The following is a 16,359-nucleotide window of genomic DNA, read 5'->3' on the forward strand; positions in this document are numbered from 1 at the left end:
CCCGACTAGTAGCCTGGAGGAATTAAGTTATGAGATCCTTTGGTAGGCTCCATGATTAATCCATCGCGGCCTATGCAAGGATACGAAGAACGAAGTGGAAGCTGTGATTAATGCAAACTCTGTGTTACATAATAATAATAATAATAATAATAATGATAATAATAATAATAATAATAATAATTTGCCTGTGTTTTTCCAGTTTGCACAAGCGGTGTGCATAAATGACCAGGACACTTCTGTGGGAGAAAGGACCGTTCAGGCCCAAGCAGAAACAATATCTCCGATCAGGTGATGCTGAGGCCGGCTATTGATGGGGCTTTAAGGGTTATGATATCGGTGAAGTTACTGATGAAATACCCCCCTGATTAATAGAGGACTCTGTCGTAACGGGCTGACATATGGTAGGCGAGGCAGCTGGGGACGGTACCTCAGGCATCCCCTACGGCCATTAACATATTAGAGGCTATTGTGCAGGCAGACAGTCCGACTTCATCCAGAGCCCCTGTGCAGAGAGACAGCACCCCAGAGCTGTTTGATATAGGCTTTCAATAATGCATTACTCTTCAATCCGCCAGCGGAGCTGTTCGTGGTGCTGAAATGATTGCCATGTGGCGCGCGTGGTGCTGCGCGTGGTGCTGAGCGTGGAGTGTGTGCAGTGCCAGGCAGGCGGTGTTGTGTTACACTGGATGGGTTGTGTTAGATCTACAAAGTTTGAACCCACAAGATAAAGAAAATCATAGATAGATAGATAGATAGATAGATAGATAGATAGATAGATAGATAGATAGATCACGCATAGGTTATAATACACGACTTATGGTGGACTATAATAAAAGAAAGTACTTTAAATAAAACGTTACTTTCTTTGGATTACCTTCATTTGTGTGTGAATTGTAAAAAAAAAAAAAAAAAAGATTTTTTTCAAGAAAGATGCAGTTACAACAAGTTTTTAATCTGGGATTTGTTTTGAAATAGAGCCACTCCGGAGTTAAAAATTAGTGAATACTTTTTTTTTAAGCCCGGCTACGTAATGATATGACGATAAAGTTCCACAACTCAAAATAATAACAATAAACTCTACAATGTGATTTGAAAATGTTATTAACTCATTAAAAATATATTTGACTTGGAAATATAATAATAATAATAATAATAATAATAATAATAATAATAATAATAATAATAATAATAATACACAGAAAATATCTTACTCACGTTAAAGAATCGCCCTTTCTTCTGTCCATGTCGCCAAAAGCTAGAAGAAAAGCAATAAGAAGCAGCTTTCTCGGCTGTTTAACAGCGACTTCCTTCATTCGCCTGCTATCCCTGAAACCCCCGAAAGCTGTCTGAAAATATTGCATTTTATATCAGCAAATCGCTATTAATATTGCATTACATGCATTTAAAAATTCCTTCTTATAAATTCAGCCGAAAGTGAAGGCCACCAAAAAATTACGACTGCTGCAAGTTGCTGTGGATTACAAATTAGAAATATTTAAAGGAGAAGGGAAGATTAGAACGGCACTTTATAATAAACAAATAAACTTTTATATTTTTCTTTTTTTTTGTAGTTCTCTCTCTCTCACACACACACACACTCTCTCTCTCTCTCTCTCTCTCTCTCTCTCTCTCTCTCTCTCTCTCTCTCTCTCTCTGATGTTGCTGTTGAGTTATTCTGACTCTGTTGTGAAACTTCATTAAATGTTGATTGTTAGCTCTCCTTTTTAACCAGAGAGGGAAGGGGTGTAACTTTATCTCAATGAAGGATTTCAGACACGCAGATGAGGGATGTATCTACTTTCCTGGTAATTCTATCTTACCTAAAAATAGACATAATTTACCATTTTATTTGTGGACTGTAGAGAGCAAAATGACTGACTAAAAGTTTTACTATTATTATTATTATTATTATTATTATTATTATTATTATTATTATTATTATTATTATTATTATTATTATTCAACCGATAAACAAATAAAATAGGCTCCTTGGCAAGATTACACATTTTTTTGCTCAGCGTTTTTTTTTTAATAATATTATTATTTATCAAGAGAAATGCTCCTAAAAACAAACAAAATGAATAAGGTCGTAATGTTAAATACGAATAGCTTTCCAAAAGTGACAGACTCTTTCTCTTTCTCTCGTGTTGAGTGTATAAGCCCAATCACAACCAGAAAAGCATGATTTTCTTTCTTTGATTTATTAGAAGATTGCTGGAACACACCTCCCTGTTGAATTTGGCTTACAGGATGAATAGTACCAATGAAAGTAAGAGGGGAACAGAGGAGAGTGGAGAAGTTGTGAGAGAGGGAAGGAGACAGTGGGACATTTTCCATGATGCACATGTCGCCGCAGTTTTTGTAAACATACTTGTGCACAAAATAAAAAATATTACTTACACAACGTTTCTGTAACAATTAACACGACAAACAACGTGGTGATCTTAATGTGAAAACAGGCATTTAACAGTGACTTACACCATCCACAAAAGGTTTCTCAGTAGACAGTCCTACTGCACGCTGTGATTCTTTTTCCAATGCATAGAGCGTTTGCACTGCAAACCGAAACACATGGAGAAGATATTTTCGTTCCTTCTTTTTTTCTTCTTCTTTGTCTTCGTTGTAATATTCCCTACAAGAAGCAGAAAGGGATTTCGTGCTTTGATCTGTTGGATAAATTTCCTCGTGATGCCAATGATGTTGATATACCCCTATAATTTATTTCAAACTCACCTCTGAAGTGATAAAGTGATGTCTGTATATACAAAACCATTTCGACATTACCGATCTATAAACCTAAAGGGTCTTTTGTGCAAATTCAAAATAAATATATCTGTAAATGTGACCAGCCTACTGAGGCTGAAATTACTTCCTGTGAATTCAGATTTCATGCAGGCCTGATTTTTTTGTAATAATTATTATTTCGTTAGCCATCAAAGTTTGCAACTAAATTTGAATTCATAGCAGCCTCCAAATAAAGAATAAATAAACAAGATGAATAAATGAACAGATCAGGAATTATCCTATAACAACGACCAAAAATAAATAAAAGCAAAAGCACAGGTCAACAATCAATGAGGTAATTCGTAAATGGCTATACTTCAAATAATAGGCCTATTAGGAGAAAATAACTCGCTATAGTATCAAGCAAATTACCTCTGTCCACATGTTGTAAAAGGCAATGTCGACGTCGCTAAAAGTTTCCCTCGTAACAACTGAGCGAAATCTGTGTAATCTGTTATTTGCATACTTCACATTCACCGATAACGTGAAAATAAACAAGATATATGAAGCCTCATAAAATGGGTATCTAAAGCCCGTTGTGCACCAACGTGTAAAATCGCTGGAGACAAAAGACTGAAAATGGTGTCTTAGTGTCCCTTGGTCCCCAAATTCAGTCACACAACTTTTTTTTTTTGTTCATTTTTTTCTCTTTTTTTTTCTTTTTGTGTTTGTCATCAGTGAGCAGCGGAAAATTTCAACCTCTTCTGCTTCTGTCTTTGGTTACAAAACCACACTCGCACCACATTTTTTTTCAGGTCCAACTTCTCAGCGATAGCTGCTATTTTCTCGGACGACGGCCGAGGCTGCACGGCGAAGTACGCCTCCAAAGACCTCTTTTCCGGGGCCGCTATGGAGGTCCGCTTGCGTTTCTTTTCCCCTCCGTTGAAAATGTCAGGTTTGCTCATTTTCTCCCTCTGGGCCCCCTCGGCCTCCTCCAGCCAGGCCTGCAGGATGGGTTTGAGCGCAATCATGTTGTTGTGGGAGAGAGTTAAGGACTCGAATCGACAAATTGTACTTTGGCTCAGTGATCCCACGCCGGGGATTTTCAGATTAGCCAGGGCGCCGCCCACGTCCGCCTGGGTGACCCCCAGCTTGATCCTCCGCTGCTTGAAGCGCTCCGCGAAAGCCTCCAGCTCCCTTGGGTCTGTATCCGAGTCATTGATGGAGGGGAGTCCGGTGTTCGTGAGCCCCGGGCCGCCCTGGCCTCCCCCGTGATGGCCCGGTAACAGCCCGTGGTGGGTGAGAGGCGAGTTCATGCTCATAGCCTGGTGGGACAGGTGGCCCAAGCCGTGCATGTGGGAGTGCGGGTGGGCAGAGGAGGTGGAGATGAGCCCTCCGCCGCCACCTCCGCCGCCGCCGCCGCCTCCTCCGCCCGTCCCGTCGTGCGCGCTGGACATGAGGGTGAGGGACGGCGAGGTGATGTGGTCCATGATGTCCGGGGGCTCCAGGTTCTGGTGGTGGTGGTGGTGGTGGTGATGGTGGTGGTGGGCCAGCGGGACGGTGGAGGTGGACGAGCATGGCACCGTGCTCATCGTGTGGTAGGTGGCGTCGGGCTTGAACGGGTGCGTCTTGCCCTGGGACACGGCGATGTCCACGGCCGCCAGAGCCTCAGCCCGGGCCAGCAGGGTCTCATCCAAGCTCGCGAATATGTTACTCTGCAGCTACAGGGGCGAAAACAAAAATAGGTTATGAAATGAGTAAGAAATTTAAAAAGAGAAAGAATTAAAAAAAAAAAAAAGGGAAGACGGCGCGGGGGGGAAAAGAAAAAGAAAAACATTAATAAATGCATCTGTCAGTCGGGACTTTTTGGCGACACATAACAGAGTCGGCGTATTCCTTCAGAAGCGGCAAGTCATAAAAAATTATACAAAAACAGTAAAGCCGGGCTTTGCGTGAGCATGCTTTCAAAAAGATCACAGATGCTTCCAGTGATTGCTGTGGAATACATGAAAAAAACATTAAGCGTGCGTCTTGGCTGAGTGTGCCTTGGAGCGCTCCTTGTTATTACGCGCAGACAGCGTTCACGGCGCTACAAGCAGCCTCGCGCAGAAAAAGCACAAAGTGAAAGTTTAGGGCATAATTTACCTGTGGAGTTTGTAGACAGGCTCTCCTTATAGCTTCCGAGCTGGAATGCAGGGTGGTATACTTGTGTTCGGGTAAAGAGGGATGCATGGCGAAGTGCGGCTGTTTGCTGTTCATGGACATCATCTTGGCGAGCTTCTCCAATTAAAGTGCACGGGGAAAGAAGGGGGAAACGGCTACAAGAGCTGGAAAAAAGTCATAGACACACAGTGATCCTTTGCCTATCCGGTAATGATGCGCTGTAGTTCGCTGTGTAGTGCGCCGAGTGCAGCCTTGAGCCCGGAGATCACAGAGATGCCTGCAGTCTCTCAGACGCACTTATCTGTCTACTGTTTCCCCACTGCTGGGGATGAGAGAGGCTCTTACACCTGAGCGCCTCAGATCTCGTCAAGCCCGTGCTCGGCTGCTCTCGCGAGACATAAACTGCCAGAACAGTGAACGGGCTGACAGATAAAAACTGCTCACAGGGCAGGCAATAACATCTGGAGACGAGACGCCTGGCGTTTTTTTTTTTCTTTCTGGGCTTACTCTCCTCTCCATCCAGATACACAACCGCGCCGGTCCCGGTTGCCTTTAGGCCTGATTCTTTACTTAGAGAGGCCGGAAACCACTGGCTTAACGTTGTTTATTTGAGCATCCATCTATTTTAGGTTGGGCTTTATCCATCTGAATTTAGAAAGCATTTTTTTTTTCCAAGTGAATTTGGGAAATATGCTCCAACATTTCTGTCAGACTCAATATGAAAGAGACATTCAAAGTAGAAATCTTTAGCGGGCATCGATTAGATTGCTATTTTGCTGATTTTCTTTTGTATTCAAATGTGATCAGTATTCCTATTGGATCCTGTCCCCTCTCCCACATTAACCCTTGGAAATAATGAGAGCGCCGCCTTATCATTAAAGCCCATCATGGCCAGATGAGCGCTAAACAAATTGATTTAATACACCAGCGTCACCTTGTACTTTTTACCTAAATTAATTAATCCAAATGAATTAACACTTCATTTAGTCAAACCACAACGGGTGTCCAATTAAAATTTCATGCAGCGATTAGAGGTATGTGAAATATACACGATATCGTTAAATTTGCATAATAAATAAGGCGTTTTGCGCACCGACGGAATTGCTGTGCGTGAGGTCTCTAATGTGCGTCGTAACGAGCTACATGCTTTTTATCGACATGAACGGGCTGGGCCGATTCCACCTTTAATGGAAGCAAATTAGTATTTGTAACTATTTAATGGAGCTAACTGCAAACCATGAGGGGAAAGAAGCAAAATAAAAGCATGAAAATGGGGGAAAATAATCATCAGCTTGCTCACCGATTATTAATTCTGAATTCAAACAATATGGCAGATAAAGTACTTGAAGATGGTATTTAGTGAATGTAATATATTAAAATTCAATGAAGGGGGAAAAAAAACTAGACAGCAAAAAAAAAAGTTTCACTTTGCATCAATTTTATTTCTTTAACAAGTTCAATTTTCAACACAGCCTTACATTGTCATGAAAATCAGTCAGCAACTAAACAGTGCAAAGATTACACCCACTAGATGGTGTTTTCTACATTGCTTGAACAAGTAGACCACACACATATTAGAAAAATATCAACATCAGTGATCTATAATACAAAGTCAGCCACTTTCAACAGTGCAAAGATTACACCCAAGATTGTGTTTTCTACATTGCTTAAAACAAGTAAACCACACGCATATTATAAAAATATCAGCACCAGTGATACGCAGTGGTATAGGACAAGAAAAAGGGTCCGAGGTGTTTGCTTCATGGCAAAAAACTTTCATGACATGAAAGCTGGCTGGATTGTTAAGTATCTATATGTCATCGAGACCTAAAAAAAAAAAAAAAAAAAAAAGCACAAAACTGACAATTCTGCCTTGTTGTCCCTCGATTCATCACAACAGACAATGAGTTAGACTCTAGCATTATATTCACAAATATCCTTCGAAGTAATGGTGGATCATTTCTAGCCATGCAGTCATCAATCCTGACATAAACTTGGTGCAGAGAAGACGATCTCTGCTCACATGAGCTTTGAAAGTTTGGTGGGACTGTTTGTGCAGAAGGGACTGTGAGACTTTCTCTTCACCGGCTGGCTGCTGTTCAGTGCTTGTGCTCTTGTGTTCACAGACTCGCCACCAGTGCAGCTGGAAGAGGAGGAGGGATTTACGCGATCATGGTCCAGGCCTGCTGAATTAAGGGAGCCGGAGGGACCGGCCTCGTCCACCGGATCAAACAGCAAATCAAAAGACAGCTCTTCGCTTTGAGAGCTCCCCGAGTGCTGCGTACTGTCCGGAACTTGGGTGCTGCTCCTCCTACCGGGCTCAAGTGCAGAAAGTCCTTCCTCGGCGGAGCATTTCTGAGCCTCGTTGTCATTTGAGGTGTCGTCCACGTCGTCACAGGCCAGATGCTTCTTTGGTTTGCAATGATCCACGAGATTTGGTAAGACAACAGCAGGAGAGGATTGAGAGTCTGGGATGAGAGTACGCTCCAAATGTGCTGGAGGAGAGGAAGGTGGAGGGAGTTGGGACCCGGCGTTCGCAGAACCCTCCCCTTCCAGCATCATGGAGTCCAGCTCGGAGATCTTGTCTAGATAAGCCGCGTTCATGCAGGCTTCACTGGACATCTGGTTATCTGAATCGTCGTCGTCAAAATCGGAGGACGCGGATGCCTGGAGGGAGCTCCGTTGACTTGGACCCGGGTACGGCTGGTCGAAGTTGGGTTTCTGCAAACAACCCCAGAAGCTGGACTTTGACAGGTCCACAAAATCGTGAGGGAAGCCTCTGGGGAACCTGTGGAAGTGCTTATATGGGTTTTCTCTTGGCTTCTCAGGGGTAACGTTAAAATCCAGCCTCCTTTGATGAGACGGAGGTTTAAACGCAACTTTCTTCTCACGGATTCCAGGGCTTCTCAGGGTCAGGGTGCGGAAAGCGGCGGATGGTGTAGTGGGCAAAAAATCGGAGATTTCCGAGTCCTCGTTGTTCTGATCTTCAGTAGCATTCTTCCCTTCAGCAAACGCTTTCCGGTCTGCAGCTGGTCTTGACGTCGCACTGGGATTTCTTGGCAACGCTGAACATTCGGCCTCTGGATTGCTGCAGATCAACTCCCTCTCATTGTAACTCAAACTACGTATCACCATGTTGATTTTGCGTTGCTGTGAGAGAGAGTCTGCCCCTGCCACGTTTTTCCTGGACGCTTCCTGCATTTCCAGGCACCTCTTCTCAGATTTTCTCAGCCGAGACTCCAGGTCGTCGATGTACTGGTCGCTGCGATCCAGAGCCCTCTTCAAGTGGTCTATGTCGCGCTCATAATGCTGAATTTTAGCTTCTAGTGCCGCCACTGTGAACCGACCAAACCTGGAGAAACACGATTGTCTTTAAAACATAACACAAATAAAAACACTTCAGAGACACTTTATTGCTTGTAATTGATTCACTTTGTGAGTGAGTGCAGGCATTTTAAACTGAAAAAGTCTTGAAGTCAAATAACATTACTGTCAGCATTCCAATAATCTGCACCCATCGTTAAATCAATTTTCCTGTTAGTTACTGCTGAAGGACACTTAAACATATGAGAATTCAGAACCGGGCTCTCCTTGACCTTTCACAAACAAAATGATATATGAAGCAGGTAAAACCCCAGAAAATCATTAGTTGCTCAGAATTTTGGGACCAGAATCAGATCTTACATTTCTTGAACAGGTTAAAATCACCAGGCCTCCTTTCAAATGACTGACATTTTGGATGTCATGAAACAAAGACACTTACTTGTGAGGAGATCGGTTATCCACCTCGACTTTAAGTCTCATATTTTCCTGTACAAGGTCATTATTTTGAGAGCGCAATGCTTTGTTTGTCTGAAAACAGAGGTGACACATTAAATTTATCCATGACTGTCCAGAAGAAGAAGAAGAAGAAGAAGAAAAAAAATCTGCATCCAGCAGAAGCATGTTTGACGAATCTGTGTCCAGTCCTGGACAATGTGTAGTGTACCTCTTTCAGCTTTTCCATGTCCTGCTTCAGTTTGGCACAGGTGTCTTCTGCAGCTTGCACATTGTTTTCCAGATCTTTCAGGATAAAGGGGAGGGCACTTTGGTCCTCTGGCTGTGCTGTATCATCACTGCATGAGCTCAAAGCGGCCTTCAGCTGTGCCTCCAGACTCAGGTTTTTTGTCTTCAGCTCTTCATTTTTTGACAGTAATTTTTCAATCTCCTCCTGTTGGGGAAGAAATTTTGCAAACCTTAAAACATGGTTGACTATGAACACAGTTCAAAACGCAATGTTACAGACTACACACCAGTTTACCACTGAAAAGTTGTACAGATTTCTTGAACATTAATGATTATTCAATACCTCATACTCCCTTAATAGTAGCTCTCCTCTGGTCTTTCTAAGACATTTCCTTACAGAAGGATCGTCGCTGTGGTCGCTATCATTTGAGCCTCCTGGAAAGGAAACATAAGATTACTTCAAATACATGACACGGGTAAAAGTCATTTCACATTCATATGGTTTTGTAATTGAAGCTGTCACTTCATGCTCACTTTGGCATTAGATCATTGGACCGGAATATGCGAATAAAACAACGACTGGGACACCTGTTGTGATGTGTATTTTACAATAATATAAACCATGCTAAGAGCTCGGCTAAATGTGCTAAAACACAAAGCATGCAGGATTACTGTAGTTGTACATTTCCCAGTATGAACAGGGGTTTAGTCACAGGACAAGCTACACTATGATGGAGAAGAATAACCTCACTTCACTTAAAGGTATATCGCAGTTTTGACTGGGAAATCTGTCTTTGGCTTCTCTTCAGGAGATGTACACAAAGTCTTGAATTTGTAATAAACAACAGATGAGATTTTTAAAAATAAAATGACACCATTTGTTCATGTAGAGAATTTGGTCAAAGATGTGTTTAAAGAAATTCAACAAAGATGGGATTCAGTGTATCTTAATCTTTGCTCTTATGTTAATTTTAACTGACCAAAAGATGCATGTAAATATATTTTTTTATACTACTATCTGCAGTAATTTTTAGTGATGCAATATGATTAAGTAAATAAAAGAAACAATAGGAAAGACAGCACAGAAGTATTTAGTGGGTGAACAAGGAAAAAAAATCTAATTGTGAATGCAGGTTCTGCTGTTGCCTCCAGAAACCTTTTTTTTTTTTTTGAGGGGGGCACATCTGCTTGACTATTTTCGCATGTCAGGCTGAAACTTTAAGGTATTTTCATTTGTCTGAACAAACCCTGCATGCTACCGAGTCGAGAGAGTTATGTCATGTTGACAATGTGTGTAGAAAACAGATAAATTCATCGGCCTATTAATGCACAGCAGGAACACTACTCTCAAAAGACCAGACAGGCAAACGACTCGGAACAAACAGCACGTTCCAGTTTAACTGTTCAACGAATGTCCTGAACTTCACTTGGTGTGTTATGAATGCATTTGTCACAGTGTGATTTAAAGTCAACACACCAGACTAGAAACACTACTTCATCTGCATATTTATGATACATTATTTCATTTGAATTGACATCTATGATCAAAAAAGGATTTTCTATCAAATAGTGGCATTAGTCAAATGCATGTCTTCTAATTTGTATTGTAGACAGACGCTTTTCTTAATGGTGTTCAGAAATATATTAATGAAAAACATTTAATGGCTGGATTGAGGGAGTGATTTAAGATGTGGCTGTAATTTTTTTTCCAGAGGCTATTCTGTATTTATTCATGTGATGCAGCTGAGCGGAGCAACTCATCCACCTGCTGAGGAGTACATGGATATATGTACTACCACAATAGCATCCATCCACCCATACCACTTTATCCTGTGCAAGGTTGCTGGAGTTAAAGTTAAAGTTAATCACAGTTAACTTTAACTATGGGCAAGGTACACCCTGGATGAGTAGTCAGTCCATCACAGGGCAAACACAGAGAGAATGACAGTCGCAGTTTAGGGTCACCATTTAGTTAACCTCACATTGCATGCTTTTGGACTGTGGGAGGAAACCCACTCCTACACAGGGATAACATGCAAACGCCACACTGAAGATTCTTCTTGCGGTGAGGTGAGAGTGCTAAACACTGCCCCACCGTGCAGCCCATCACAACAGCATAAAATCAGAAATAAACACATTACAAAAAATGCCTACACCACACAAAATACAAAAAGCAATCCAACAATAGCCTTGTGGCCCTTGTAGGGCTTTTTTAAAATATTCTTTAAAATTCTTTTTCACATTACTGGTAACTGCGTGAGCTTTTGGCTAACTATGGAAACCAGAGATATTTTAACCGCCTTGAACAGATCTGACTAAATATATTCTTCGTTAGGCTACACAGAGAAGTAAAAATGGAGCTAATGTTACAGTTGCCTTGTTCAAACATGCTTTATTTAACATAATGAAGGGCTGCGGGACGCTGCAGGCGGCCAGAGCCTCACATCACCTCCTCTCCTTCTGCATGGGCTTTTTTTTTTTTTCTCCCTCTGTCTCTCTCTTTGTTTCTGTGCAGCTACTCACCGATGATCTCCCTGTAGGGGCTCTCTGCTGTGATGGGGACTCTGCAGGTGGGACACTGGCTGGCTTTCTTTAACCACATCTCCATGCAGGACGAGCAGAACACGTGGTGGTTGGTGCAAATGACCGGCTGCCTTACCTGAGGCGGACACAAACACGGGCAGACAGCAGGGGTTAACTGACTACAGCTAAAAAAGTAATCCTCACACAAAGTTAGCGCGGACAGTAGATAATCGCTGCAGCAACGCCGAGTGTTGCCAGCACGCGCCCGACTGGTTTAAACAACCAAACAGACGCTGGAGAGCCAAAGCCTCACCTTTCCGAGACATATCTGACAGGAAATCGGCAAAGTCAGAGAAAGGATGGACGACTGAAAGTTCTGAGCCATGTTTTTGTTGTCATGAACACACTTCCTGCGAGGAGGAGGAACAAATCTCCCACCAGAAAACAGACCCGCGGTACCGCGCGCGGAGTGTGGCGGCTACGGGCAGCCAGCGAGGACAAAAAGATTCGCACCGCACCGACCCGCGGCAAAGTACTCGAGGGGCGCGAAGCTAATCATCCGCAGCTGTGTTTGGCGAAATCAGGTTAGATACACGCGTTTTTGGTCCATTTACAACCAATTCATAAACACTCAGCTGCTGTTATAACCAAATATATTAATTTAAGCCAGTGGTGTTCAAGCCAAGCATTTAGATATGACAAGATACAGCAGAACTATCTCAATTATTGAATAGTCAGGGGTGTCAAACATCAGGCAAGTGGCCAAAATCGGCAATCAAGAGGCTTGAGCCTGGCCAGCCAAATAGCCAGTCAAATTGCATAAATTTCGGCTAAGATATAGGTTTTGAATCTTTGTATGATTTCTTAATTGAATTTATTTCTAAAGCACCATTTAGACACAAGACAATTCACAGTACTTTACAAAGAAATAAATACTAATCTTGTGCAATCAAATGTGTGAAAAATTGTTAAAATAAGGTGATTAAGAATGCATCAAATACATTAAATAAAAAAATATATTGTTTAATGGAAAACTTTGGCATATAAAAGTATTTTAGGTACTGATTTCTGGATGTTTCATACATTTAAATAAGAGAAGTCTTTAGACCCAAATACACTTCAAATACAAATATATTTCTTAAAAGTAGAGGACACAACATTACACTGACCCCCTGAGATCACTGCGAGCAGCCTTCCCCTCGAAGCCATGCTATCAGGGTGAGTTTGTATGCATTTGTAATCATTTTATTTTTGATGGTAATTTTATGTTTTTTTGTGACAATATTGACATTTTCATCACATGTACTCTGCCTCACTACAAAGAAAAACTTTGAAGTTTAAATTTGAAGGTGATTATGGCACTATTTCACCAATCCAGCCCACTCAAGAATAAATTGAGCTGTATTTGGACCCTGAATTAAAATGTGTTTGATTGACACCCATGCTATCAGTAAAAATAGAAACAAAAGCAAGACAAAACATTGAAGAATGAAAACAGAAACTGAGAAACACAATACGCAAATAATTGAACTGAGGTTTCCTTGAGTTTAAGTCATTGTAGTTTGTTGTTTATGCCAACAGACACTTATTTCAATTGAAAATGTTGTCCTTATAGGTTTTTGGGCAAGAGAAAGAACACTGTTATTTGGAAGAACAGATCTCCACACAAAAAACATTGACAACATATATTCTGTTTGTGTTTATTTCAAGTCAAAGCATTATTGCAATACCTCAAGATTATTTCATATCATATGTTCACCTAATATCATGCATCATTAATATGACAATGGCCAAAATTGACATTTCATATTAGATGTGTGGCCTATGGTCTGGCCAAAAAAATGAAAGGATGGTGTGTTTTTAAAATCTTCAATGGACCTCAATATGTTTTGTTTTGTTGTTGTCAGCAGTCCCCATTGAGGCACCAAGTTAAAAAAGAAGACTGTGTGGTCCCTTTTGTTCCATTCATATGAAAACACACATCAAACCATTAATCTAGGTGACTTATTAAGAAAATGATCAAGTATTTCATTTGTGTATTCGACTTTCAATAAAATGAAACATTTACATTATAATGATAAGTGTTAATGATCAATGATCACTTGAACTGGGTCAATATTCATCCACAATCTATAATCTGTTTTGGCTATGGAAAATATAAAATTGACTTAAACATTTTATAGCTATTGACAGAAGACATACAGCCCACTTTCATTGTGTTGGAGGACACAGTATTGAGATGTCGTGTGCTAAAAGTTGTTCTTCACTGCATTTTCTTTCTATAAATATGACAAACATAAAACAAACTGCAGCATTTCCTTACACCTTTGTCAACTCTTGAATTCTGACACTCGAGACGACTCCCCTTAACAATCTTTAAAGCTGCCAGTTACCCAGGTCGGTGCCAAAATTAGAGTCTGATTTGCATGTCACAGATTATACTGGAAGACAAATGTCAAAAAATGAACCTGGAAAGAAGCTAGTCCTGAAAGAGTCTCCAAAGGTTTAATATGGCAAAAAATAATAATAAAATAAATAAGAGAATATATTTACAGGCGTGCTATTTGGGATATATTATAAACAAATAAAGTTGTTCTATGAGAAAACTCTTGAATTATTCCAAAAAAATGAAGTTCTTCTAAACTTTAAGTCCTGAAACTTGCTTGCAGCAGGTCAGAGTTCACCCAAACTATCAGCAAAATAAGTCTCTCAGATACTTTTGTGTTTGTCCAGTGTAACACATTGCAAAACCAAGGATAAGGACAAAAAGCTTACTTATCTTAGACCAAAAGAAAAGAAAATATTAATCTACCTAGATGTCATCAGTGTAATACGTATGTTTGAGTTGATGCTTTCCCCATGACAGAGTGTTGTGTGATATTTTGCAAGCTTTTGTCCTGATAAATGATCTAATTCATAAATAACAACACAGACTGATCTAATATTAGCATAATTTCTACTACAAATATTTCAAATTACATCTCCACCCTAGTGGAGCGCCCTTGAGCCATTACTCATATCTAAAGCAGCATGTCCTGTGCATCATCGTATCTCAGACCAGGACATCTTCTGAGTAGCTAACATCATTAGAATTGACTGACTGACAACATAACCTCGTACACTGATCCCAGGTTTAAAACATCACCGGCACATGTTGGGACCGTTCACGTAAAATTGATCACAGGCCACCCCTTGTTCCTTCTAATTTTTTTTTCATAAAAACACTGATTTTATGATATATTTTGTAGTAAATGAACATGATTAATATGTCTTAGCTTGTGTTGAAAAAAGAAAGAGGCTCTCGAAGGTAGATTTAAATTCCCTGTTGCTTTTATTATCAATGCATAATGACAATAAATATGAATGTGTACAGATTTTGAAATAGCAAGTAAAAACAAACAAGGAAGTAGTGAAATATTTTTAGAAACGGTTTGTGATTGGGCGAATGGAACCTCCGTCTGTGCCGGATTCTATTCAAGCTCACATTCCTCTCGCTGTCGCAAATGACTTCAAAGAGCACCTGACACACAAGATGCTGTCACAGATACTTTCCAAGGTGCCGCAGTAAACCTGCAAATTGTACCTGATGTGTTTAATGAATTTATTCCAAGAAAACGTGTCCCAAAATAACCAATGTCAGACTGAAATGGGGAATAAAATAATACACATTGTCCCGTTGAGAATCCATGGCTTTGCAACAGGCTACTCATTAATTGGTGACAGTCAATTAATCACAGCCTGTACAGACGGCTGCATCTATTGATCTCGTCCCAGCACTTATTTTTCATTCCTAAATGACACCGATTGCCAGCTTTGACCAGCATGTGTAATGGACAGTGAAGAGCCAATGACCCGAGTGTCAGTCTTGTCAATGGTTGAAATCTCGAGCCCCTCCCCCCTCTCTGGAAAATAGCATCTTTACCATTTAGCTTGGAAAGGTTTAGACTGCCCTAAGAGCACAGCAGTGAAACAGTGTGCTCTGGTGCTCAGATGACCTTTTCTGTTTAAGGCTTAATCTCTGACAAATGCTTGCTTTAATTAGCTTGATACCCCCTGCTCGGTCCGCCTGCCACCCACCAGCCCAACTCTCTTTACTTCTGCTCTCCAGCTTCTCACTCTTCGCAATCCAACTTTTATGTAATTCTCATACGTTTCTCATTAGTGTAATTTAGATAGCAATTACTGAATGGTTAAGCAGCTATCAGAGGAAGCAGGACTGCACATGGTGAGCGCAATTTTGAAAAATATCTGTGTAGTCATGAGAGGACAGAATGTTGGATCGCTTTTGTCATACAAGTTACAATATCAATACATGGCATACCGACATAAGATGATGTTTAAAAAACACAACACACCTGAATAGCGTCAGTCACAGGAAAAGACAATACACAACGAAAAGGATAATATTGAGAAGGGGGTTTGAATGGGCTGAAAGATTACACTGGTCACATCAGGAGGTTTAAGATAACATGCATTGCTCAGTTATTGATTAGTTACTATCAGAGACAGTAAAAACCTCTCCTGTGTATGTGTGTATGTGTGTGTTCGCGGGTGAGCTAAAAAACTCCAAAAAAGTAATTCATTCACAAATAAAAACAGTAAACTGCATATATAGTTGGTGCTGATCCTCCTTAAATTGACCGTCAAGAAGCTAACTGGGCAAATGATGCTGATAATTTTCCAATATCACTGAAATGAAATCCTCTCAAGGGTTGGCTTCACCCAGAAACTGCAGCAGATCATGCACCCCTCCCACTGCAGCAGCAAACAGAAGTAAAAGAGATGCATGGCTACAAATCCCTGTTTTATTGGAAAGGGGCCTAATTATTAGGATGTAAGTCAGGCTGTGACTAGAGGGCCGTCTCCTTGATGCGGTCCTGGTTTATATTTATCCCCTCCTCTGCAGCTACAGCAGCAGTGCCACCATCACTACCAGCAGTGTGT

General features: G+C 40.9%; 2 protein-coding genes across 2 annotated transcripts; both read right to left on the reverse strand.

Annotated features, from left to right (window-relative positions):
* Positions 1-3,440: 3,440 nt before the first annotated feature.
* Positions 3,441-5,198, reverse strand: pou4f1 (POU class 4 homeobox 1). The gene is made up of 2 exons (XM_030097940.1): positions 4,870-5,198; positions 3,441-4,445 (listed from the first exon to the last, which is right to left on the reverse strand). Exons 1-2 carry the CDS (start codon positions 4,990-4,992, stop codon positions 3,459-3,461), a joined length of 1,110 nt encoding a protein of 369 aa, XP_029953800.1. The 5' UTR covers positions 4,993-5,198; the 3' UTR covers positions 3,441-3,458.
* Positions 5,199-6,831: 1,633 nt separating this feature from the next.
* Positions 6,832-11,834, reverse strand: obi1 (ORC ubiquitin ligase 1). Its single transcript, XM_030089584.1, has 6 exons — positions 11,729-11,834; positions 11,416-11,551; positions 9,236-9,327; positions 8,876-9,097; positions 8,651-8,739; positions 6,832-8,239 (listed from the first exon to the last, which is right to left on the reverse strand). The coding sequence occupies exons 1-6, from the start codon at positions 11,798-11,800 to the stop codon at positions 6,907-6,909; spliced, it is 1,944 nt and encodes a 647-aa protein (XP_029945444.1). The 5' UTR covers positions 11,801-11,834; the 3' UTR covers positions 6,832-6,906.
* Between the last annotated feature and the right edge of the window lie 4,525 nt (positions 11,835-16,359).

The sequence above is a fragment of the Salarias fasciatus genome, chromosome 1 (genome assembly GCF_902148845.1).
Source record: "Salarias fasciatus chromosome 1, fSalaFa1.1, whole genome shotgun sequence".
Lineage (NCBI taxonomy): Eukaryota > Metazoa > Chordata > Actinopteri > Blenniiformes > Blenniidae > Salarias > Salarias fasciatus.

Excerpts from the sequence above, each read along its gene's own strand:
- pou4f1 (XM_030097940.1), bottom strand. The coding sequence starts at position 4,992 with ATGATGTCCATGAACAGCAAACAGCCGCACTTCGCCATGCATCCCTCT. Across the intron at positions 4,446-4,869 it reads CCTGTCTACAAACTCCACAG|CTGCAGAGTAACATATTCGC; the intron begins GTAAATTATGCC and ends TCGCCCCTGTAG.
- obi1 (XM_030089584.1), bottom strand. The coding sequence starts at position 11,800 with ATGGCTCAGAACTTTCAGTCGTCCATCCTTTCTCTGACTTTGCCGATT. Across the intron at positions 11,552-11,728 it reads GTCAGATATGTCTCGGAAAG|GTAAGGCAGCCGGTCATTTG; the intron begins GTGAGGCTTTGG and ends TGTCCGCCTCAG. Across the intron at positions 9,328-11,415 it reads CCCCTACAGGGAGATCATCG|GAGGCTCAAATGATAGCGAC; the intron begins GTGAGTAGCTGC and ends TTTCCTTTCCAG.